This window comes from Furipterus horrens, unplaced genomic scaffold (assembly GCF_987537825.1).
Source record: "Furipterus horrens unplaced genomic scaffold, mFurHor1.1.pri manual_scaffold_8, whole genome shotgun sequence".
Taxonomy (NCBI): domain Eukaryota; kingdom Metazoa; phylum Chordata; class Mammalia; order Chiroptera; family Furipteridae; genus Furipterus; species Furipterus horrens.
In genome coordinates, this window is record NW_028327178.1 from 8,564,258 (window position 1) to 8,591,122 (window position 26,865).

A 26,865-nucleotide genomic window follows, 5' to 3' on the forward strand; every position below is an offset into this window, starting at 1 on the left:
ACGGATATGAAGTTACCAGCGTGCATTCAGAAAGAAAGTGCTTCACCCTGCGACACATGGGATGTTACCCTGAGAACGGCAGTGCCAGCTGGGCCCTGGACAGCCCACGGAGAACAGGGGAGGCCTGCAGGGCGGGGAGCGCTGGCAGGAAGCAGACTGACAGGCGCTCTCAGAATGGGGACAGCGATATGGGACGCTGCGTAATCTCGCTCGCCACCCACTCAGCATTAAGCCTCAAAAGCTCACTCAGAACTTCAGACGGGCCAAGTCTTCTGATACACGGAAGCCTGGTGTCTCGAGCTTGGTTTCTTCAGGCTCAGTGATTTGGGGCAGAAAGGATGAGTTGAGCTGAAAACTGTCTTCCTAGCCATGGGCCCTAGATAGGAAGCAACGCAGGGAACACAGACAAAGGGAACGACTTCCCACAAACCAGGTGGGGAACCTAAAGGAGCCTCCCCTGGGAGGGAAAGCCACCTGCAGGCAGAATCCCATCTGTGCCAGCTCTCCATGCAAGGAGGGGGGTCAGGGAGCTGTGTGCTCCGGGGGGCCAGGTCAGGACGTGGGGTGTTCTGACTCGCCAGAGGGTAGATGCCCTTGCAAGTGGATTGCTTGTAAAGCTGATGACATCGGGGTGGATGCAGACCCACTTTGGCAAAAAGAACGGCTCAGACAGCATTCCCAGGGCACGGGGCACACCATGTGGGAAAAACACTCATATTTGTTTCCATGTACTTCAAAAATAGGAAAATACAGTGGGGGGGAATTTTAATACTGACATGGCAGATAGAGTTCCCACAGCACCTTCTTAAAACAACACTCTCTGCAAAGGAGGCCCTGGCTTGGAACTCCCCTTTTCATGGCTTCATAAAATATTGATTTATTGACCTTCAAAGATTCACCTTTATTGTTTCAGTTTTCCTGGTGTGAGAATTTCTGGTAGAGAACTGAAAATTGTAACCTCATATTTCCTTATCAACACCGGGAATGCATCCATGTCACAGATTTGCCATTTTCCGGGGGTGGGAGGGACAGGTGGGAAGGAAATAGTGGGGGAGACATTTTAAATATTTGTTATTGATAAAATTAACCAAAAGGCCACAATTTGTGTTTGTGGTTCTCCAAACAAAGAATCAACATGCCCCAAGCTTTCTCTCTTGGGTGGGATAGGAGTCAGGGAGACTGGCCATGGGGTGCTGGGCATGCACTGATACTTTAGCCCAGACAGAGCTCCACCCTAGGGGATTTCCTCTACAGGGTCTCCTCACATGCTTTCCAGGGCCCGTAGCCTATCTGTTTCTGATTAGTCTCCTTATCCCTCAATAAGGGCCATACAAGAGTTATCTCAAGAACTATAAATGTTTCACGCCCTGTCTGTTGGTGAGGGTTCCTGAATTAAGTGCTTTGTGCTATCTGTAAAGTCATAAAAATATGTGAGGTTTTTTTTTGGCAAGATTCCTTTAAGCCTAAACCACACATCCATCCTCTCGACTAGAAAGCTTTCTTCCTCCACTGCCTCCTGGAATCACAACTTCTCTTGATTTTCTACCCATTTTCCAAAGCCTACTTCAGAAACCCCTCCTCCCAAAGCCCTCCCTGATTTCTCTGGCTACACTCACTCCTGTGCTCTCCAGCCCCCCACCCACTGTGTCTCTTATCACAGCTGCTCTATTATCGTCATAGCCTGACCCATCGGGTCCTCTTCCCTGGGCTGTGTGACCCATGAAGACACAGCTATGTCCCCGTCTTATTTCTCACTCAGACAACATGTGACATCCCATAAACGTCTGTTGGCCTGGGTGTGAACCAATGTGCCCTTAGGTCTTGGGTACCTGGGAATAAACATAGTTGTGTATAACCAGTTACCTCAATGAAAACAGTGTGCTGCTCTATTTTCTTACTTGGAATAAACAGCAGAACCATCTACATAACAACTTAATTTTTTTTTTTTTTTTATCTGTAGGCAAATACTCTTCTTATGTCTGAAAACCAAGTCCCTCCCCAAAACAGGCAGGCAGAGATATAATCACAGAAATGTTTTAAAAGGCAAAACTGACAGCCTTCCAGGTAAGTTTAAATCTATTGAATTAACATAAATGAAACCAAGTACAATACTTGCAGATAAAGCAGTTTCTAGAAGATGTTTTTGCCAACCATTTTACAAAACCGGTACCCCACCCCAACGACGCCAAGCACTTTGCCGAGCCTTGTCCACTGTGTGATAACTACCACAGATGGACGGCCAGAGCAACTTTTTTTAAACTAACAGGTTGGCTGAAGGAGCAGTAATTGAACTCACAGGATGTGTAACCATAGTATCTTTGGGGGATAATTCTGCGTTTCCATCTTCATGGTTAGAGGGTTTCCACTGGGGAGACTGGGCATAAATGATATCATTTGATTAGAATGCCAATATCATTTGATTGTTTTCTGTTTAGGCATGATTTTTTTAAATGGGTGGCCAAAAGGAAAAGGGAGGGGAAACAGCACTTGTTGAAAGGTCTCTCTGAAAAACAAATTTGTTTTGACAGCATTTGCTGTTACTATTACAACCGACTACATTTTATGCACATGTGGGTAGTTCTGTACTAAAATGTGAGGTGCTTTTTAAAAGCGTGTCGCAGGCAGGTTGTTCACGGGTGGCCAGCTGTTCATGGGATTCCTGACGCTTTAGTTTAAATCAGGCAGCGCTCCCCCCGCCCAAACTGCTGAACACCTCACTAAGCTGGCTTTCTTTTCCCTCAGCCATTCTGGGGGACCCACACAGGGATCTCCGCGAGCATTTTCTGCTCCAGCCACGAGCACATTCCTGTTATTTTTTCCAAGGCTTGGGGCCCAGGCTGGCTTTCCCCGTCTCCTCGCCCAAACCCAGTTCGTTCTGCAAATGCCTCTGCGTGTCTGCACCCGGGTGTCACAACACCTCAGCCAGCCAGTATGACCAGAGAAGGGAAATCTGAAACTGTGGAAACCAAGGAAACCGCCACCACTCATCCTTCCTTCCAAGAGGACACCGTTTTCACAGCATTCCCGGTGCTGGGTTGGCCCCATCAGCTCCCCTCCGCGAGCACAGAAAGTCAGTGACTGGCTTTATTTACTTGCAGCAGGACTGAGGGATGGGATAGAGGCAATTCCCCCAGGAGGACCGCGCAGCGCCAAGGACCCGAGAAGATGCTTATTGGGGGGCACCCCCGGCACTCTTCACGATGAAACCCTTCACCAGCCACGCGGTACTGGCGGGGGGTGGGGTGGGAGGGGAGCCTGGCACCAGTGACACTAACGACTGCCCCGCGGTGCCTCCCGGCCCCAGCCCCACCCGACTGAGCGCAAGGACAGCGGGGCAGTTTCTGCCCCCCCCCAACACCGGCTTGAAGCCCCGCGTGCACCCTTGCTTCTCCCACTGCCGTCTTTCGCCCCAACAGCACCAAGGGGTTCCCAGGACAGGCGATTCTACGGTTATTCAGGGCGAGAACCTGAAAGGGTGGAACTTAAGCTGCTTGCGGGGGAAGTCGGAGGGCAAGGGAGGCATGACAGAGGGAAGAGGGTCAGCTTTTCTGCAGAAACTGTCTGACTCGGGGCCACGGCACGCGAGGCGAGTGCTGCTCTCGCCTTCAGATGACCAGGGAAACCGAGGGTGGGAGACGGCGCGACGCCCAGGTAGAGGAACCGACCCAGCGCTCGGGCGGGACTCCAAGTGGCCCGAGAGCGCGCGTTCCGGAGCGGCTCCCGCCTGTGCGCACTGGCTGCGCCTCGGGCTTCTCCCTCGGTCTCCTGCCCGCCCGGGAGCGCCTGTGTCTACGCTCAGGGACTGCGCGTGGGAACTTCGGGGGAATGAATGACACGGAAGCCTGACATTAAGTGGGCTTTTCGAAGCAAGCTCCAGGGCCCCGCGCTGGGGTCCCGCAGCCCCCCAGTAGCCCATCCACTCGCCCTTTTCCTCTCGCCACCGTCCAAACCGCGTAACCTCCTCCCCAGGTTTCCGCCGTTTCTGTCCCCAAATCCTCAGCCCTCGCTTCTCCATCCAGTCGTCGGGACGCCTCGCAGCCTCCGCGCCCCCGTGCCGCCCCAGCTCCCGAGAAGGCGCGGGGCGCGGGCGGCCTCCTTACCTGCAGCGGGCCGAGGAGCGCGCAGAGCGCGAGCAGCGAGGGCAGCGGGCCGCGCCGCCGGGCGCGCGGGGCCATGGCGCGGAGGGGCGGGCTGGGCGCCGCGCTCTGCGGCCGCGACGGCGCGGCGAGATGCCTGGGGCCTTGGGTCGGCCAACCCCGCCCCGCCGCCGCGCCCCGCCCCTCCCGGGCACCTGTCCCCGCCCGCGCGGCGCCCCCTTCTGGCTGGGCCGAGCCGCGCCGCGCCGGCCAGGTGGTGCCCGGGCGCGGGGCGTGGAGGGGTGGCCCGCTCTGCGTCTGCTGCCCGGGCGTATGGAGGGACCGGGCCACGGGAGGCGAAGGCAGCGGGGCCAGCTGCGTCCGCCGCCGCCGTGGGCGCGGGGCCTCGGTCTGCTGCTTTCTCCCCTTGATGCTTCACCTTGCACGCCTCCGGGTTTGCCTGCGACCTCACCTGAGTGTCTCAAAGTTCGTAGACACGGGCCAGCCTGCTGCACCCCAGGCTTCCCGGGGCGGCCTGGCCCCCGCCGCGCCTCTTCCCCCTCGCGCTCAGCCCTTCCAGGCGGGGCCTCCCAAGGGTGGCCGCCCCATCGGCGGGAATTAACGAGAAGAGGATCTTCGTGGGCCACAGTGAAAGGATCACAATGCTCGTCCAGCACGCTTCATAAAACCCTTCTTCCAAGTTTGCCGGCCACTTTCTCTCCTCCAGGCCCCGACAGGGCGCTCGTCTTGGCCTGGCCTGTCTTTCCGGGCCAAGAACCAGCCAGGTGGCTGGGGCACAGCACCTGCCGTTCACGTCACGTGCGATTCCTTCCTTAGGAGTGTGTGCTCCCTCGGCCTAGGTCCATGCTGGCCGCTCGCGCACACGCACTCCTTTGTACAGACAACTTTCTGAGTGAAAACACGTGTCTCATGTCATCAGCATACACTGAATTCTTGGGAGTGCCAGATCTGTCTACTCGCCTTACTTTCCTGGCGCAGCACACATGCGTCTTCGTGAGTAGCCCCTGCGCGCTTGAGAACACTCTGCGTTCCACTGTGGTCCGGTGGCTTATAAATGTCACTTAGGTTACCGTGGTTGAAATGCCCATATTGATTTCGCCTTCTGAGAACACTGAAAAGTTCCAATGACAACTGTGGGTTGGTCTATTTTTCCTTGCAATTCTGTCCCCCCCCCCCCCCCCCACGGTTCTGAAGCTCAGATTAGAGGCGTTCACATTTAGGAATATCTTCTTGATAAATGGACCCTTTTGTCATTACTGCATGTCCTTGATCCGTAGTAACACTGGGTTCTGCAGCCCACCTTGACCCGTGACACAGCCACTTCACTTTTCTGAGGAACAGCACACAGGGCCTCTCACCCCACCATGTTATGTTATCGATGCCTGTTCTAAAGCGACAGCATATCATTGCTCTTTTTTTTCCCTTCTTCATCTTATTCAGTTTAACAGTCTATCTTTGGCTGGAGTGGTTAGACCATTCACATCTCATGGGAGTATAGAGTTGGCGACGTTTAAGTCTATCTTACTGTTTCTGTTTGTTCCACCTTCGCTCCTTTTTTTTAATCCTTAGGTGTTTTGAGAATTTTTTAGGATCCCATTTTCTCTCTGTTATCTTATATACCTCCTTGTTTTACTTTTTTAGCTCTGGGATTACAGTACGAGTCTGCACCTATAAATGATCACAGTCTAACTTCAGATAAAGTTCTGCCACTTCACGTGTCCTGTAAGAGCCTTGGGTACCTGCACCCCAGCTCCCATCCCGGTGCCACGGTGGTCATACTACTTGCTTTACTTTGTACAAGAACTCCTTACTGTGTGGCCTGGTTCATGCACTGCCCACTAGCTTTGGTGCTTTTTGGAAAGCAATCTGGTGGTGATGGAAAAAAAAATTTTTTTTTAAAGATTTATTTTTAGAGATGGGAAGGGAGGGAGGAAGAGAGGGGGAGAAACATCAATGTGTGGTTGCCTCTCACATTCTCCCAACTGGGGACCTGGCCTGCAACCCAGGCATGCACCCACTGGGAATCGAACCAGCAAACCCCTGGTTTGCAGGCCAGGGCTCAATCCACTGAGCCACACCAGCCAGGGTGATGAAAACAATTTCAAAGTGCAAATCTCCTTTAACAAAGCAATTTCATACCTTGGAGTCTAATATATCAATATATGAAGAGAGAGGTGTTAAGCTATTTTTTAAAGTATATTTTATTGATTATGCTATTATAGTTGTTTCAGTTTTTTCCTTTGCCCCCCTCCACCCAGTACCCCCCTTCCCTTCAGCAATCCCCCCCTCCCCCTTAGTTCATGTGCATCGGTAATGCATGTTAAGTTCTTTGGCTTCTCCATTTCCTTTACTATTCTTAACACCCCGTCTATTTTCTTTGTACCTACCAATTTTGCTTCTTATTCCCTGTACTTTTCCCCTCATTCTCCCCTTCTCCCTCCACACTGATAACCCTCCATATGATCTTCATAGCTATGATTCTCTTCCTCTTCTAGTTATTTGTTTTTGCTTTTTAGATTCAGTTATTGACAGTTGAGCTTGTTGCCATTTTAATTTTCATAGTTTTGATATTCTTTTTCTTAAATAAGTCCCTTTAACATTTCATACAATAAGGGCTTGGTGATGATGAATTCCTTTAGCTTTACCTTGTCTGGGAAGCACTTCATCTGCCCTTCCATTCTAAATGATAGCTCTGCTGGATAGAGTAGTTTTGGTTGCAGGTCCTTCCTTTTCATCACCTTGAATACTTCTTGCCAGTCCCTTTTTGCCTGCAGTTTCTTTTGAGAAGTCAGCTGATAGTCTTATAGGCACCCCGTTGTAGGTAACTCTGCTTTTCTCTTGCTGCTTTTAAGATTCTCTCTTTATCTTTAGCCTTTAGCATTTTAATTATGATGTGTCTTGGTATGGTCCTCTTTGGATCCAACTTGTTTGGGACTGTGCTTCCTGGACTTCTATGTCTATTTCCTTCACCAAATTAGGGAAGTTTTCTTTCACTATTTTTTAAAATAAGTTTTCAATTTCTTGCTCTTCCTCTTCTCCTTCTGACATCCTTGATTCAGATGTTGGTTCTTTTGGAGATATCACAGTCTTCTTACTCTCTTCTGTTTTTTCTTTTTAATTCTTGTTTCTTCATTCTGTACTGGTTGACTGTTCGTTCATTCCTTATGTTCCAATTCATTGATTTGAACCCTGGCTTCACTTCACTATTGGTTCCCTGTGAAGTTTTATTTCCCTTAGTGTAGCCTTCATTTCTTCTCTTACGTGTTTGCTGTACTCATTAAGTTCTCTGAGCATCCTTATCACATTTTGAACTCTGCATCTATTAGGTTGGCTATCCCCCTTTCACTTACTTCTTTTTCTGGAGTTTTGATCTGTCCTTTCATTTGGGCCATATTTGTCTCTTCAATTTTGCAGCCTCTCTGTTTCTGTGTATTAGGTAGAGCTCCTTTGACTCGTCTTGGCGCACCTGTTACATTGTAAGGGGCGGAGTCTTAGGTATTCGTCAGTGCTGGGCAATCTGCTTCACCGCTTTGTGGCGCTTTATGTGGAGGAGGGGTCGGAGAGGGAACAACACTGCTTGCTTGGCACTCACCCCTTTTCCAGTCACTTTTCTCACTTCCCATATGCGACTGGTGCCCCTCTAGCTGTTGTCCTGGAGGTGGCCCCCAGAGTGGATAGGCTTGCGTACGTTCTAGACCGTGGGGACCCTCTAAAAAGCAAACTTTGCTGAGAGGTGGGCAGTTTCTTCCGCTGCCCCAACTGGTTTCCACAGCCGGAGGCAATGAGGCTTTATTTTCTGGGGCTGGAACCCTGGGCTGCAAGGTCTGGCCTAGGGCTGGGATTGCTTCCCAGGTGTCCCTCCGGGCTTTTATCTGCCACGCGAACATGAGACCACTCATTCTGCCAGCTGCTGCTGCTCCCTTGCTTCCACCGCCTGCCTGCCAAACTGGGTCCTCTCCACCCCTCCTACCCATCTGGATATTTCTTCTTTAAAGCCTTGGTTGTGGAACTTCCATACAGCTCGGTTTTCTGGCAGTTCTGGTAGTTTTTTGTTTTGAGGTTAGTTGTGTTCCTTCTTATGGTTGTGCAAGGAGGCAAAGTGTGTCTACCTACGCCTGTTTTGGTCAGAAGTCCATCCATCTCTAGAGGCGTGATTCTCAGTATAAGGCATTTTTGGAAAACCACAGAAAGAAAAATATGAATGTTTGTTAATATAGAGATGGCAGAAAAATTGTGATCCATCATTAATATAGACTATAATGCAGCCATTTGAGAAGATTAAGTAGTTTGGGAAAGATGTGGTGGGCAGAAGTAGGTTCAATTACAAGCCATCATTACCTAAAAGATAAATCATAAGTGAGGATATGAAATAATAGTAACAAGACAAAGAATACAAATAAATAATACAATTAATTAATCAGTAGTAATACAAGAATAAACTTTCACATACTCACAACTGTAAAGCTACTTTTGACCAACCCTGTATTTTGAGTAAAAGAAGTAACAGAATATCATCTCACATTTGTAAAGAACAATCATAGATATAAATTTCTGAAAAGACAATAATGGTAAACTCTACTATTCATTTAATCTTTACAATGGCCTTGTAGGGTATCCTATTTATCAGTCCCATTTTATATTTGAAGAAACTGAGGCAGAGCGGTCAGTGACTTGCCCAGGGTCACTTGCCAGCAGTGGCAGAGCTGGGATTCAGACCCTGGCTGTCTGACTTTGCAGTTAAGTCTCGCCTCACTAAGCACGAAAAATTTTAATATCAGGAGAGTTGCAGAAGGGAAAGGAGAAACTACTGATTTTTACTTTTGACGTTTCTGAATTTAATTTACATCAAGGAAAAAGTACTTTTGCATTTTAACTGACAGTTGTGTACAGTAAGCAGAGGGTAAAACTCTAAATGAAGCAAGTAAAGGAACACTTCTAAGTACAGAGGAAGGAATATTTAGTGATCTGGCCTATTGTTACCTTGAATGTGGAGAAGCAGCTGCTTGAAAGCTGGATGAGACCATGCCTTTGCTAAAAGGAAGTGGACTTTCACCGTGGACTCCGTGAAAATACCACGGCTTACTCCTGGCACATTTCCAACATTACCCTCTTCTTTGTTAAAAAAAGATCAGGGGATTTAAAACTTCTGCTTGGAAAGCCCCAGAGGTGAGTGTGCTGGTTTTAGAAGTACTTTGAGAAATAGAACGCCCATGCTAACATACTATATCTGCTTATTAAAAAAAGCTAAACTTTAAAAGATTAAATTAGTTTTTCACGATGAAGTGAAAGATGGAACACATCACAGCTAAAGGGGTTTCCCATCATTCAGAGACACTAGTTTACATGTTACTTATGATTAAAAAACCAGCCATATTTATAAGCACATATTTAATTAGGTTTGGTTATATGCAGTAACTGTAAAATACATTTCAAACAATAGTATTTGTTAAAGTTAAAAGTTTCCAGTTTCCTAAAAGTATTCAGCTGACAATGAATTATTGGTACTGGGTGAAAACAAAGCATTGCACAAACACAGGAATTACAGGTTTATTGAAAAACTTTTATATGAATGGTGTGCACCTCACCTTGGAAATCCCCACTACTCCCCTCTTGTGCAGAAACACAAGTTTTCAGAATTAAAAGGTAAAATAAAAATGTGGCATTTATTTTTGATTCTAGTGAAGGGTTTGTATTATACTACATTTTAACAGTCTTCATTTAAGCACCCAAAGCAAAGGCATGATCTCATTAATGACATGCTTATGTCAGGAAGCATGAGACTCAATCAGTTTATGTAACTTTTTTTCCAGAGCGATATAAGAATAGTTATTGTCACTGGGCACAGAGTTAAAGAGCATACCTAAAAATGTGAAGTTTTTAAGTGAACCTAAGACTTTATAGCTCTTTCAGTGAAAATTTACTAATAAATACAATGTTTCTTTATCACCTACTCTTTTATGTTTAGCTCTTCCCCTCATCTTGCCCTATAAACTACATTTTAAACAAAAGCATTGATAAACCAGTGTTCATCCAGACAGAAATTAAGGTTTCAATACTGTTCCATAATGACACCCAAAAGGAATATGAAAACTTATGACACCGTTTGAACTGTAAACATGGAAACCTATCTTACTTGCTTTGATAGACAAGAACATTTTTAGTTCTACAGATTCAGTATTCAAAATGAATTTCTGAACCGTGAAACAAGTATCATCCCATGCGATGGCCATGTCACTTTCAGGCCAGCCGGGTGCAAACTGGCCTCAGCAGCCTGCAGCTGCTGTTCAGATTAAGATAGTGATTTCTTTTGAAAATATTTTTATGGAAGTATAACTTCAAGTGTACAGCTTGATGAATTACCATAAAATGAAAACATACATGTAGCCAGCACCAAATCATGAAGGAGAACATTACCCACACCTCAAAAGTCCCCTTATCCTCTCTTCTCGTCCCTCCCTTTCATCCTTCTTGATAGATTTAATTACAGCACCATCGGTCATTTTGCTTTTGGACTCGATGTAAATGGAGTCTACCCTGGAGCATGTATTATTTTGTGTATGGCTTTTTTTCAAGATTTGTGAGAGTCATCCATGTCGTCACTGAACAGTGTTTCATTTTATTAATGTATCACAACTGACCTAACGTCTTACCTTCCTTAGAAGGGTATCAGGGTTACCTTCTGCTTGTGGATTAAGATTGCTAACATTTTGTTTGCGTTTCCACATCTATGTTCATTTACTTTTCTGAACTGGGTCCTGTTATTTGGTGTTAAAGTTTTTCTGGGCAAGACTGAAATATATGGCAAGGGCTGCTACTCGGCGGATTTCACAGATGAGGCCATCTGGGCACTGGGGTTTCTTTGTGGCATGATTTTAAATTACAAGTTCAATTTGTCCAACACAGAACCACTGAGATTTATTTGTTTCTCATGTTGGTTTTGGTATTTCTTTTTTTAAAATAGGACTATATCCATGCCATCTAAACTTTATTGGTACAGTCACTCACTATATCCCATATTTTTAATGTCACAGGGTTTGTAAAGGCTTCTTATTTTTTATTTCTAACATCAGTAATGTATGCCTTCTCTTTTTCTTGGTCTTACCGGGGTTTAAGCAAGTTTATTAGTTCAATTTATTAGAATCAAAATTTTCCTTTCTTGATCTTCTCTAGTGTATGTTCCGTTTCCTATCAATTTCTGATCTCACTGCTTTTTCTGCTTCCTTTGTGGTTCTTTTCAAACTTCTTGAAATGAACATTATATAATTGACCATAGCCTTTCTTTCTAATCTGTACGCTGAACTTGTCTGTATAGCTCCCACTAAATATGGCTTTAGATTCATCTGACAGGTTTTGAAACTTCTGAAGTTTTATTGATAAAAATGTTTTCTAATTTTTGGTGTCATTTCTTCCGTGATGGGTGGTTTCTTTTAGAAGCACACTGCTTCATTTCCAACATATTTTACTTTCTAGTCACCTTCTTGTCATTTTTGTCCTTTCACTGTGGTCAGAGAACGTATTCTACTGGAGGGTTCGTTATCCTGCTACCAAACGAAACAAAGACATTAGAGCAAACTAGAGATCAATGTTTCTCATGAACACAGATGTAAAAATCCTCAACAGAACAACAGCAACTGGAGTCCAACCGGGTACAGGAAGAATCATACACATGACCGAGTGGGTTTCTCCTATAGGTCTGGGAGGCTTGTGGAGCATTCACAAGTCAATTAATGTAATACACTAACGGGCTAAAGAGGAAAAATCAGGGCCACATCAATAGATGCAGAAAAAGCATGTGACAAAAGCCAACACCCATTCATGATAAAAACTCTCGGTTAACCAGGAAGAGAGAGCAACGTCTTCCACTTGGTAAGGAATACCTACACAGAAACCCTCCAGCTAAAATCATACTTGTGAGGAACTTGAAACTTTCCCACTAAGATCAGGAAGACCTTGATGTGCAGAGAACAGATGCCTAATAAATCCTATACCTCGAGCTTAGAGAAGCACCCACTTTCTCCGAGAGGATCAGCCTGGTGCCATTACTGCAATTCTTCACCTCGTACACCAGGAACCCAAGCTCTTTCGACTCGAGCTCCTGCCCCTGAGCTCCTCTGATCATTCCTTCATGTGACTTAACCCTTCAGGCCTCCTCCCCAGCCACTGGCCCGTGGGAACTCATGGTCTGCCTTCAGCAGCGGTTCTCAGCCTTCCTAATGCCACGACCCTTTAATACAGTTCCTCATGCTGTGGTGACCCCCAATCATAAAGTTATTTTTGTTGCTACTTCATAACTGTAATTTTGCTACTGTTATGAATCGTAATGTAAATATCTGATATGCAGGATGTATTTTCATTGTTACAAATTGAACATAATTAAAGCATAGTGATTCATCACAAAAACAATATGTAATTATATATGTTTTCCGATGGTCTTAGGTGACCCCTGTGAAAGGGTCGTTTGACCCCCCAAAGGGGTCACGACCCACAGGTTGAGAACCGCTGGTCTTCAGGCATTTCATCCACCCCTAACCTTTTCTCTAAAGGGCCTGTTCCCCACCTCACACTCACTGAACCCTGGCCACCCCTAACACACTGCCTTCCCTGCTAAGCTCTTAAGTGGAGGATTTTAGTTTTATTCTCACAAACCTCTGTACCTTCAGCCTGCAGGTAGAACAGGTATCTTACTTGCTTTTCACTTCTACTCCCACAGGAAGTATCTTTCCAATTCACTGACTTAAATATTCTCACCAAACATCCCTCTGACTACAGTATTCCCCCCTCACCTCAACACCTTTCTCCTCTTGCCCAGTTTGGATTCCATGGCCCATCACTGTAATCACTCCTTTGCTAGTAGCTTGAATGTCCTTGTCCTTTCTCCGCCTCTTAAGCATCTGGGAAAAATCCCAGCCCTGGTTATACTCCATTCTCCGTATACTTCCCATCTGTTCTGCAATAGCTGGTCCTAGCTGGAGGAAGAAAAAGTCATGTTCACTGGCTCTCTCTAAATTCATAATTACTATTTCCGAGTGGGCTTTCCAAATTGCGTGGCAATCCTACAGTTCCCTCGATAATTCCCTCTGCCATTCCTGAAGGCAACCACATTTACCTTCTTTCTCTTCAGACCTCCAATACTTTCTATAGGCCAGCCAAGTTCATGTCTTTGCTTCATACTGAGAAAATGTAGAAGAAATGAAATGGAAACCCCCTGATCTTCCCACCACTAAATCTACCAATTTACCTCCAAACGTATCTATTCTCTGCTTTCTCCCCGACGACAAAGGAGTCCACTTCCTACGCTGAGCTCTGAATCTCCCCCTGCCCACCCCGCTGCCTCCTCAAGGATTTCCCTGCCAGTTCCCGCCTGGAAGGCTGATGCTGCATCCCCGCCCACTCTCACTTGACTGCCTTCTACTGCAGTCTTGGGTAACTCATGCCTGGCTGGCTTAACTCCTCAATTACTAGAAAACGAAAATGGAGTGGGGTCACCCAGCTATCCATGCTTTAGCTAGTCAGTGATTTAAACATTTTAATTTCACTTTGAACTTCCATAATACTTTCTAAATGCTAAAACACCTTCAAATTTACTATTACGTGATTTTCATCAACTCCTGTGAGGAACAGAGAACATGTGATTTTTTCCATGCACTCTGATGGTAATACAAAATAATTTGTTAGAAAGGTGATTATATTTGTAAAACCCATATAAAAATAAATTATAAAATGATTTACATTATGGAAAGTATTCACCGAAGGTTCAATATTTAATACGTGACATGAAGGCTTATGAACAGAGAAAGCTAAATATTTAAAAATTGTCAAGGAATTATCAGAACTAAAGATAAAGCACCTAAGAAACAAAAAAGTCAATTAGATTTATATTACTTAACAATGTATATTTTATATAGAGAAATATATAATATTTTCAGTTTCCCTGAAAATGCATATCCTAAAAATACCTATGGTTATAAATACTAACAGTTCAAGAGATGGTTACCTTTCCAACAGGACAGTAGTTTGTTAAAATTTTTACTTTGCTATCAACAAATAACCGTAAATAACATCACTGGCAAAAAATTTAATATCTAAAATATACAGCATGAAATGCCAGTTTATACACATCAAGGAATCTATGTAATGATCTAACTGAGATAAATATACTGGATTACATTGCGTTAAGTTTATATTAACTATGGTGTATAAGATTGGTTTATAGTGAAAAGAAATTTTTATTTAAAGACTTTTCTTGGCCCTGGCCAGGTAAGCTCAGTTGATCAGTTGATTGGAGCATTGTCCCATACATCCAAAGGTTGAGGGTTCAACTCTCAGTCAGGGCACATACCCAGGTAGGGGTTTGATCCCTGGTTGGGGCAAGTACGAGAGGCAACCGATTGATGTTTCTCTCTCATATTGATTGTTTTTTTCCTCTCTCTCTAAATACATATCCTTAGGTGAGGGTTAAAAGAAAGAATCCATATTTTAGTATAAAAATCAAAATGAAAATAAATGTGGTCTTATTGACATTTAGATATTATATATCTCTCTAGCTGTTGACTTTTAAAAAACCATTAGCAATTAATTAGATAAATGGATTCAAAAATTAATAAAAATTATCACAATAATTATAGTTATATACCTGGTAACAAGCATACTTCTACTATAGTTCAAAGCAAATGAGAATTTAATCACTTTCCTTTAAATCGTCTCTGAAACTGTATTAATTTTATAGCAACAATCTTTCGTTAGTAAAAGTAAATTAAAATAAGTAATTCACATAGATTATATTCCTAAAATAGAATATTAATACAATTTAATGAATATATGCTTTCTCATTTCCTTTTGCTTGGATATAGGTAAAGCATTTCAAAATGAAAATAAGTACACACAGCCAAAAACAAAACCAAAACAAGTATGCAAAAACATTTTATTTATAGTAGATCAACATTTTTGACATGAAAGGTAGCCACTTCCACTTTCTCAGGAATGCCTAGAATTCAATAGTTTTCAGAAAGACTAGTTCGTTAACAATTATTTTACTGTAGGGACAAGAAATAATTTCGGAATGAACTTTTTAAATGGCTTTGCCTATGGCAACTTATTTTATAAGCTTGAAACGTGTGAAAAGGTAGCTTTCTCAGGACGTGAATGGGACCCAGTTATGTTCCAAGTATACGAAACGCGTTTATACAGCAAACGTAAGAATCACTGATGTGCATCAACTGTGCCCAAACGAGAGTTCTTTACTAAAATATTCACTTTTCCAAGAAGGCCTCACATTAGCCCCTCAGGCCAGTCACCCGCCCCCCTTCTATGTCCAGTTCCACCCTTTTCTAGTTCAAGGTGCGTTCCTCTACAGGCAACGGTCAAACCCCACCGGCCCTGGGTGCTGACTTCAGACTCTGTAATCTGTGTCAAACACAAGAACAGTCACCAGCTTGAAGGGCCGAGGTGTCAGCTAACCAGCAGTGACTTAGCCAAGGTCACTGTGAGTTTAGAGGGAAAAGAGCAGCCCCCACATGTCCTTAACCTACAGGTACTTCTCTGGAACATGCAGAAGGAAAGATAATCTCCAAAATGGAAACTGTCGGAAAATATCTTGAATAAATGTTTTACACAAATGTTAAATTTCAGATTCGAACCATATTTTCTTTTGCATTTCACTGTGGAAAAAGTTTCCACAATTATTAGCTCTTCTCACTCACATTTCTTTTTGACTATTTGGATCGAATACACAGTGGTTTGAAGACTCCCCTGGGGCACCACTCCCGTGTTTCTGTGCTGTCTTTCCTCAGGTAAGTCCGCTGGGTGCATGGGAGTGCTGGGGAGGCTTAAATAGCACTTACAGAATACTCATGAGAGCGCTGAAAGGTTGACATTTTCAATATTATCTACTTACTGTAGGGTGTGTAATTCCAGTTCATCACAGCACGACAGGTACCGTGTGAACGGAACGCACACAGTTCCCACAGACACAAGCTGAAGTCCAAAAGGCACAGAGTAATGCTGGTGGCTCTTTTCAGTCAGTTAAGAAACAATAAAAAGTCTGTATTATTCTTTCATAATTTAAATACTTAAGTAATCTCCACTTTTATTACTTTATAACAATGACTTCAAATTTACATTATTTTAAGTACCATTGTAATAGCTTAGTGTATAATACAGATATTTGCTATTATCCCATCAAAAAAAAAAACCTCTTCGCTATATATATATTTATATAAAAAAATATTCTGAAAGACAAGGACATAGAAGAGGGACTTACTTGGTACAGACTATGAACTCCTCCTATCACCACAGTTATTACTCCAAAATTACCAGATATACAGCAATAATCAAAAGCAGTGCAAATGTCTTTGGAGGTTAGGATAAAATTATAATTCAAGCACATGAAACAAAGAAATAAAAAAGGCAAGTACTTCAAGTACAAGGAACCGGTCTGCTTGAGGTCCATCGTAGTGTCTCCGGGGCCACGCCCCTGCCGCTACTTCTTCCTCTGAAACACGTTGGCGAGCATGGCGCCTGACGTCGTCAGCTGGCCCATCTTGTTCAAAAACTTGGTCTTTGTGTCTTCGCTCACTAAGCTGGCCGCAATCGACATTGAGCTGGAGGAGAAATTTTAAAATTCACGTGAAGCAATTTAAAAAACTAAAATACCCATTTTTTCATTTCTTCAGTAAATACATTCTGACCTGTTACCACGAAAGGGAGACTAACGCACCCCACGAGGCCAGGAGCTTCCATGTTCCCCCTCTGCACGAAAGGAAGCAGTACTGGGTAGTGGGCAGCAGCAAGTCAGGAAGGAGACTGAATCTTGGCTCTGTCATTTACCAGCTGTGTGACCGTGGGTACGTCACTTAATCTTATCTATAATATAATCCTCATCTATAAAATGAAAGTAATTCTATTACCTAACTCACTGGGCTGTCTGCTGTGTGTGCGTGTGTGCGTGTGTACCTAGCCTGATAGCACAAGACATTTATTCCTGGCAGTCGGTTTTATAAAGGAAGCACCTTTGAGCTTTTTATGTAATTGCATCCATTTAAGATTAACTGCTCAAGGTTACCTCAGCCAGAGCTAAGAGTACACACAGCTATTTGCAAATTGCTTCCTCTCCTCAACACCCAACCTCACTGTTCTGCAGCTTAAGCTTTAACTTCATTAGCTCTCTAAATTCTGACTAGTTTGGTTAGAAGTGCGTGGCTAAAACATGCACAAGTTTACAGTCCTTTGTGTTGTGCACCAAGTTACAGTTTCCAAACTCCTGTCACAGATTCCAGTGATTTCCAAATCCAGTCCGTATCGTACCCTCTTTGGAAGCTTTTAAACACAGAGCTCCAGGCTGAATCAGAATGTTGAGAGGCAGGCACAGAGAAGAGGGGAGAGGTCTAAATTTTAAAAGCCCCAGATAATTCTGATGCAGGTGGCTTATGGACTAGCATTTGAGAACCGCTAATTTAAAGAATCTTCTTGTCTTCCAGATAAATGACTACAAAATCACACAAAATAAAACACCATTACCACGTACAAAAAAATTAGAGAAATTAAATTAACCTGAAGTTTTAAAAAAGAATTAATGTCTTACCCTTGAGGCTCTTGGACAGTCTTATTCTCTACTTTCTGTTCACATTCTTTTATCATGGAACTTAAAATAACCTGATTAAAAAAAATAACTTTAGTGAAATACAGTTAACAGAGTGAAATGCTATAATTTAAAGTTTTTAACTTAATTTTTAATACTTCTATAAGCTAATATGTTAATTAAAAATGTAAAGTTTTGACAGTTACTTCGTTAAAGGAATTCACCTTAGATTACTAGATCAGGTGCAGAAACAGTGTTTTGATTTTCACTAAACTTCCTTCTAAATCTGATTCCCATTGTCCCTTAGTTTTCCCCAACATCTAATGTTAAAAGTTACATTTGTACACATCTATACATATAACATATAAACATACCATGGCCACACACACATTTTCTCAGTAAAACCTGTTCTGTCCCATATATGTTTGCTACTTCCAGGTTGCAAAAAGCAAGGTGTGCGATTTTAATGTTTCCAGCAGAGACCAGGTGTAGTCAGATATACTATATGTTGGGCATCTCAGAGTCAACATCATTTTTGCAGGGAGACTAAGTGTTTGAAAGGGCAGAGGGCTCTAAGAAGCTGCTGTTCCTATTGCCAGCAACCAGACTAGGAACAAATGGCATTCCTGAAGATGCCTGGCCTTTGTCTGGGCACAGAAGTCACTAAACAACAAATATTTGTCACCTATATGTGCCAGGCACTTTTTAAACCTCAGAGAATGCAGCAGGTAAAACAAACGACACTCCTTCCTGGTGAATATATGTTCCTATGTTCTCGACAACAGGCACAGAAGAACAGATATATTAGGTTGTATATCAGAAGGTGAGGAGGGCTTTGCGGAGAACACTGAGTAAAACAAGGGTTCTAGCAGGCCAAGGTGAAGAATGTTTCAATTTACATTAAGATTTTCTGAACAGACTTAAATCCATGTGTTAGAAATAAAAGTTAAAAAAGTAAATAAGTTAAAAAAAAGTAAATAAATAAGAAAAGTTAAAAGTAAATCTAAGCTTCTTCCTTAAGAAATTAGAAAAATATTAAAAAGTTAAGCCTAAAGAAAGCAAAAAGAAATAGATGAAAATAGATATTAATGAAACAGAAAATAGAGAAAAATCTACAGCCAAAAAGTTCAATATTAGAAAAGATTAATGAAATCAATAAATCCCTATCAAAACTATTTTAAAAAGAAAGCAAGAAACAAGTAATAATATCAGAAGTGAAAAAGGCAGCAATACAGACCCTACAGCAATATAAAAGGAAAAACTACCGTAAAATAGTTTGCACATGACTGTTCTCTATATAAAATAGACAACAACAAAAAATCCAGAGACATTTTATCAGAATAATAAAGTTCCTCAAGTTGGTCAGATATAAGTTCAACATATAAAAGTTATATGTATTTCTATATAACAATAAAGGGTTAAAAAATATAATCCTAAAAAAGCATTATAACATTATAAATGCAAGTTGTCACATTTTCTCAGATGAAATGATAAAACTTTATTGAAAGAGATCTAAATATGTATAAGAGATAGCATGTTCTGTACAGGAAGACTTAAAATCATGGAGATAATGTCTCCCCAATTAATTTATAGAATCAATTCAATTTCAGTAAGAATCTGAATGAAATTTTTTGGAACCTGATAAGATAATGATAAAGTTTACATGAAAAAGCTAAGGGCTGTGAACAGTTCTAGAAAAAGGCTACAGTGCAGTGCTGCACCTGCCCTACTGGACTGCAGGACTTCTGAACAAGGCCACTGTATGAAGACCATGTGTCACCATTTCAGTAACTGAGCATGAGGCCATGGCCAAGAACGTTCCCTCGTAACAGACACTGCACACATGGCAACTCCACGTGTGATGGAGGAGGCACTGCCCATCAGTACAGACATGACGAACTGTTCAGTAAACAATAACGTGACAACTGCTTATCCACAGAGAAAAGAATGTAATTGGAGCACTATCTCACACCAATCCTAGATGGAATAAGGAATTTTTGGGGGGTAAAAACAGAACTTCAAACATTTTAAAAGTACAGAAGTCGGTCTCTATATCACGGTTCACTTATCGTAGCCTCACTGTATCACAGGATTTTAAAAAATATTATATTTAATTATTTATCGCGGACTTTTCGCTATATCATGGGATTTGGCGGTACTGTACAGTAAATACCAAAATAAATGTAAGGTTCCTACTTCGTGGATTTTCACCTATCGCAGGGGGGTCTAGAACATAATACCCGCGATAAGTGAGGGATCGCTGTATAGGACATAATGTCTCTGGGAAATAATCAATGCCAAAAGTTTTAGAGGGGAGTGTCAATTATTTAATAGACTTAAAAAAAGCTGTAGAAAGACATGTTGAAGATACAGAATAAGAAATAAATGATGAACAGGGTTTGGAGGAAACAGGAAGACAAATAGAATGAAGGAGTTCTAAGGAGAAGGAGACAGAAAATAGAAATCTATCTGCTAAGAAAGCGGATGGTCAGAGATAACATTGTATAGCATTTTACAGAGGAAAAGTATTTCATGTACATGATCTTATTAAGTTCTAATTATATTCAGTGAAGGAGAGTAAGTTATCCCTACTTTAGAGAATGAAACAGGAACAAGCCACTGATAATCACAGTGGCCTCCTCGCCACAGCTGCTCACCTCGTGCTCTGGAGAGAGATGTTCCATGTCTGTCCGTAAACATCGGAGTCCGGGCAGGAAGTGATTAACCATTAAATCCTCTGAAATGACTTGAGACAGCAGAGTTAAGGGAATTAAAAAACACCCCAACTGGTGTGTCCAACAGAACAGCAGACTCATCTAAAAGCAGCTCCCGTAAGTAATGCCCACGGCACGCAGACAGCCTGGAGTAAACAGGCTTCCTCACGCGTGGGTCTCACTTGTGGGGTTACTTGTTCCCCCAAATCTCTTTGTCAGTGGTATTCATTATTGTAACATTATGTAATTACATGTTTTATGCACATATGAAATAAGGAATGTGAAAATCAAATCATGTGAGTTAACTGATGTTTAAATGACTGAAGTGAATATAAAAAGGGAATTGATGTTTCCATGACAATTACACGAAAGCCTTAGAAAAACTCAATGAAGGCCAATTGCTTAAAACACTGCTGTTTAGTTACATATGTATGAGATGACTGTAAAAGATTAGTAAAAATATATAAAGCTACAAAAAACTCTATATCCAGTGTCAGAAATGTTTCATGCTCCCTTTAAAAATAAACTGAAGCTGAAAATCATATATAATTACATTATAGATGTGGTCTAAGAAATATGATGCTTAGATATAGTCAGTAGACTCGAAAGAAATGCCTCAGTCCTACATCAAAAGATTGGAAAAAGGAAAAGACATATGTATTTCAAGCTAAAATAAGTTATCTTTGGCATATAACATTCTCTGAATTCTTGCTTTAACAATCCTATTAAGATGATCTACTACTGGTCCTAATTGAATCGGGTAAGAGAGCTTTTACCATAATATTGGTACATTTCCTGGTCATCTTTGAGATTTTGTTCAGTTTATTATTTTGACATTCAAAGGAATCAGGAAAGCACATGCAATTTTCAAGAAAACAATTCCCCTTGCTTATTCACATCAATTCTGACATATTCTCACCATACCGTAGTTATAAGCTATTTAAAAATAGATTTTTTAGTTCTGACTGGTGTGGCTCAGTGGATTGGGCATGGGGCCGCCAACTGATTCCCAGTCAGGGCACACGCCTGGGTTGCAGGCCAGGCCCCCTACTGGGGGCGTGCGAGCCGCAACAGATTGATGTTTCTCTCCCACACGGATGTTTCTGTCCCTCTCTCCCTTCATTCCCCTCTCTCTAAAGTAAATAAATAAATAAATAACTAAATAAATAAAGCCTTAACAGTTTTTTAATAGTTCCTTTTAATGTTATACCAATATTAAAAGTGAAAAATGCCAGTAAATGAGTTCCCTTATAAAGATGAGTAAATCAGTCTTTTTGGAAAAAAAAAATAATGAATTTCATTAAGTAAAAATAAAACATCAGTATTTTATATATATTATACAATTACGGTCTTAAAAATAGTTATACATAGAAATTGTTTTTAAACAAGGTTTCGATATATAATGAATGACTTAAAAACCAAACCCCTACAGAGAGGGCTGCGACCTAATGGTCATGGAGTCTTGTTTTCCAGGTATGAGGAAGGTACCACCAAGACATATGTGTCAGTGGCCTTTGAATTAGTAGTTAAGCCTGTCACCTAGAAGTACGTGCCTGGACTACGAAGCTGAAGGTGGCTGTATTTGCAGGTAAGAAGTTCACTCTCTTCCTCTTTTTTAACTCGCTGTTTCATTCTACCTTTTCCCCATGGAATCAAAAAATCTTCCTTAAGGGCTGAAGACTTTGAGGTCATTTAGCTCTAGCTCCTATCAGGAGTCATGTCTATCTCGTCCACGAACGATGGTCACAGAGCCTCTGACTGCTAACGATGACAGAACATTCAAAGTTTCATAAGCGAGATCATTGCATGTTTACACAGCTCAATTAGAAAGTTCTTCTAGTCTACCAAACCTTTCTTCTGTAATAACAACCGTTAAAATACTTTTTAAATTGTCTTTTCATCCCCAAGCCATCTCTTCACTAGGTTAAATGTTTCTAAATTTTTTCAAACATTTTAAAAATAGGATTTCTTGATTTACTACTATGCTGAATGTTAAACACTGCTGTTTCTCTGTCCTTGTTAAAATACCGTGTCAGTGTGGAAAGGAACACTCGTGTGTTCTGTTGGCTCAGAAGGCAAGGGAACAGCGGAAGAGATTTGGACAATGTGCTTTTGTTAGTGGCCACACCGGCCTGCTGACACCAGTACGAGCTCTGACTCATGCAGAACTAGGCTTTTACACTTGACCAGGGTATTGTGAAGAGGTCCTTCCCCTTCCTGCACTGGTGGACAGACTCCACCGTATTTACTCTAGTCCTCCTCTGTGCAGACTTAAACCACAGTAATACTTCCTCTTTGCAGACACCCGCGCTCTTTAGAAGCCACTGCCTTGACCACTTGGACAATTTAGCTTTACAGAGCTAAAATTTTTTGATTTTTGACTTTTCCATTTTCCTTGAGGCATATATTCCTTTAGAAACTCTCTGCTATTGAAGAATGTCCATGACATTGCTTCAGTTTTTAAACATCTACTTTTACAAAGTCTAGGGAACAGGTACAAACATACCAATTATTTTTTTTCTTTGAAATGCAAACTCTGGCATGCCATTAGCACTTGCTTGTAAGTGTCCCGCCACCTCTCCATTACTAAAGAGTCCTTCCTTGCTAATTCAGGATGTCGCTTCCTCTTTTGGCTTCCACTATCTTTAATAAGTTGAAAATGCCAACAAGATAAATGAAGAATGGGAAGTTCTCCTTTCAGTGGAATTAAACTTAGAAGACAGACTAATGGATAAGCTGAGGCACAAAATTATCAAACTACGGTATCTCTTCCCACTTTATAACCTATGTTATAAAAAACATGGCTTATACCATCCAGATGCATAATTTGTAGTAGATTCCAAGAGTAAAACGCTCTCGATCACACACCGAACTTAAAGTTACAACATTTCCAAAAGTACAAGTAGCTCCTTAGCAAATAGCTCTAAGTCTCGACTTGATGATCCATTTGATTTATTCTGAACAAAGCTAGCCTCCCATTGGAAGATTCCATTCAAGAACCCAGCGCCAATAAGTTTCAGGGGTATTTTGGAATGTAGTTGTCTTATTTGAAATTATCTCTTCACTTTATTACTTCAGACTGGTAGATAACAATAGGAAACCATAAATTTTAATCCTGCAACTTCCTTTGTCCTCTCCTTGCTCCTGTGAGTCACTAGAAACCTCTCTCTACTGCCATTCCTTTTTATCATAATCAAGTCCCCTGCTCATGGAGCCCAGCACGCACTTTTACAGCCTTTCTTTCCCTCCTTTTCTCCACCCCTTATTTCCCGTTCCTTGAACTCACCTGCCTTTCAGGGGGAGAGCCAAGAAGCTGGAGTTCACTTGGCTCATTTTTACCTTTACTTCCTTCTTTGTTTTATTTTACTAGACCTATCACGGTAAAGAGAGCATTTGAGAGGACAGCGGAAGTTCTCTGTCGTAGTCACAGTTTTGCTTTTTAATTATAAGGAACAGAAGTCACTAGTGTAAACTTCATTTTAATCATTTCTAACAGGCAGTGGCTGACACAGGCAGGCTGATCCCTGAGGCTTCCCCCACTTCTGCCGTCCCTGGAGACGATCAGCCGCAGCCGTGCGTACTTTCCCAATGAGTGGTACCTCTCGGGAGGTGTTCGCTGTGCGCCCCGGACACAGACGCCTCGACATGCACTGAAAAGCCCTGCGCCGGGACGCATACGAGACTTCCTTTTGATGAACGGAAGCCTTGGCTCTAATTCATTTCTTGCTCACTTATATAGCCGATCAACAAAAATAAAACTTTCGTCAGTATTTTTAAAACTATAATATATAAGCCCAGAGGACTTAAATATCTTGTGAAATTATAAGGCAGCTAGAATAAGGAGGGGGACAAGTCAGATCAAGTTTTCAATTTTCTGTAATCTTTATGTAAGTAAGTTAAAGAAAAACATTCTACTTCTTAACCTTAAAGAGCTGGGGTGTTTCACTGCCAACTGGTTATGTCGATACAGACCCTCGCCAACCAAGGATACAACAGCAGGAAAGGGCACTGTAGGCTTCAAAGAGGTGGGTGGCAATATCCAGCCGCTTAGAATCCACGATTTGTAAGTTGTTCGCCAAGGCCAACTTGTGCAGGTGTGGTATGACAACTGGAAAACAAACAAAGACACTGTTATCCAACACATGCACACACACAACACTCTGAGAAAACATTTTTAATTTTATTTATAAAATTTCATTTTAATTCTAGGTGATTTTCAAAAGATTGGGCACATCCTACGCTTGCTTGTTTTTCCTAAAAAAGAACGCACGTTTTTCAGAACAAAGGGAGACTGGGACTTGGGAGGGACGGAGAACAGCGAGCACTGGCCTTCTCAGCCGATTATGAGGGTGTATGTAGGTGGTCTGGCCTCACTGCAATTCAGTTTCCCAATTTGAAAAATGAAAACTAAATAAACAAATGTAAACCACCTACTTTTTCTGTTATTATCTCTACAAATAAGTTTCTCTATAAAGACCAAGTATTACCAGTATATCTATTCTGTTTCAACATCCAATTATTTCACACCTTCATAAAACTATTATTAGTTTTAATTTCTCAAATTCTTAGCAAAGACTGTTGTCAAACAGCACTGGAAGTTGAGATTTTAATGGGCACAATATCTTATATCATATATATCTCAATGAATAATGTAAAATTTCAAAAATACAGGTGACCTACTGCTAAAATAAAAGTGATGGCTCAAGAGAGAGTAACCAGCTCAGTAGCGGTGACTCCCCTACTGCCTAAGATTATGCCTTCTAAATACATACCTTTACCCCTAAAACCAGGGTTCCTTGGAGAAAGGGCTCCAGGGTCTTCGATGATCAAATTGCTGATCATATGGCCCCTTTCTACTCTCTGCTTAGTTGGGGAACCCACAGCGCCGTCCATAAGCACGTAGTTCTGACCAACTGTAGTGACTTCTTCTATGCCCACACTGAGTTTGTGTACAGTAAAGCCACAATCTCGCCTAGAAAAACCTCCTGCTTCCTCAATAACCAGATCCTATAAACACAACTTCTATGCTCACTTTAGTAAATAGCAAAAACAAACAAACAAACAAAAAACAACAACAAAGGACCCACAAAAACTTAGGAAGACAATGGCCATTTTCAGGGGACTTATAAAAAATTGATTTTAGAGGGAGGGAGGGAAGGAGGGAGGGAGGGGAAGGAGGGAGGGAGGGAGAGAGGGAGAGAGAGGAAGAGGAACATGGATTCGTTGTCCCACCCATCCGTGTATCCATTCGTTATTCCCTGTACATTCCCTGATGGGGATCGAACCTGCAACCTCGGTGTAGCCGCATGATGCTCTAACCAACTGAGCTACCCAGCCAGGGCCTGGGGGGACTTTTTGACTTGTGAAAAATTGTAACAATGTACTTAAGAGGAGCTCTAGAAATATTTAGGAGACAAAAGTGCCAAACATTCATGATTTCCCAATGAAATTGTTTAAACTCCAATTCATTCATTGGTAGGCTGAGGTCACTTAATGAACACAGCCACCAAAATGCTGGCTCTAAGGCGGTCTCTCTCAAAGAATGGCTCGTTCATTTCTGCCCAGACCTTTTAAAGCTTACCTTGCGCTTCTCTATCTATTGACACATGGCCTCTTTATTCCTTCTGCTCTGTCTCTGACCAACTATACAGGTAATCCTTTCCTAAATGTTTTTCTTAGAAACTATACAATATCCTCTTAAAATTGCTCAACTAGAAATCAAATGTAGAGAAGTTACTTTAAACTCTAGTCTAGAGCCAGCTAAAAGCTATAATTAAGAATCTTTCCAAAGTCCTGGCCAGGCGGCTCAGTTGGAGCATCACCCCAGTACACGAAAATGTTGTGGGTTCAATCCCAGTAAGGGCGTGGACGGGAGGCAACCGATCAATGTTTCCCTTTCACATTGATGTCCCTCTCTCTCTCTCCCCTTCCTCTCTGTTTAAAATCAATAAGCTTATCCTTGGGTGAGGAGATATATATATATATATATATATATATATATATACACATATATATGTATCTTCCAATATCTCAAAAGAGAGGCAGAACTTCATCCCAGAATTCAACATTTCATTGCATATGTATGGTTCTGGATTACCACATCCATACCTATCAATTCGCGTTTTAATCCCTCAGATGGAGATAAAGGGTTAAAAATTGATAAGCTAGTTGTGCAGAATTCTACAGCTGACCACCAGTGGGCAAGGAAAATAGGGAATACATAACATAAGGGTACTGCAGAGCACTTTTCTTTTAATGGCAGATAGGACAAAAATTCAAAACTGCAAATAAAATATAGATAAATCAATAGGGGACTTTATAAAAATAGAAGTAAACTTAAAAAAAATATTCCAGGGTAGATCCAACAGCCAAAGTAAAGGTAATCTTGTCCTCTCTTTTTGTAAATGGGCTCAGATCTGAAATAAAAAACCTTGAGAAAAACTAACCTGAAATGTACAAGTGCCAGGTTAGCAAGTCC

The 26,865-nt window shown here is 42.0% G+C and overlaps 2 protein-coding genes across 4 annotated transcripts in view; both read right to left on the reverse strand.

The window, feature by feature from the left end:
• TNFRSF11A (TNF receptor superfamily member 11a) overlaps positions 1-4,184 on the reverse strand; it is a 50,475-nt gene extending 46,291 nt beyond the window's left edge. The window contains exon 1 of the mRNA XM_090285420.1: positions 4,101-4,184. Within this exon, the coding sequence (XP_090141546.1) occupies positions 4,101-4,175 (75 nt within the window). The 5' untranslated portion in view covers positions 4,176-4,184. The remainder of the gene's footprint in view (positions 1-4,100) is intronic.
• A 12,388-nt stretch (positions 4,185-16,572) lies between these two features.
• The window catches only part of RELCH (RAB11 binding and LisH domain, coiled-coil and HEAT repeat containing), an 85,703-nt gene continuing 75,410 nt past the window's right edge, over positions 16,573-26,865 (reverse strand). For all 3 annotated transcript variants that reach the window (XM_090285422.1, XM_090285423.1, XM_090285421.1), the window contains 4 exons: positions 24,379-24,495; positions 20,331-20,419; positions 17,677-17,747; positions 16,573-16,696 (listed from right to left, as the gene is read on the reverse strand). In XM_090285422.1, the coding sequence (XP_090141548.1) occupies positions 16,576-16,696; positions 17,677-17,747; positions 20,331-20,419; positions 24,379-24,495 (398 nt within the window). In that variant the 3' untranslated portion in view covers positions 16,573-16,575. The remainder of the gene's footprint in view (positions 16,697-17,676; positions 17,748-20,330; positions 20,420-24,378; positions 24,496-26,865) is intronic.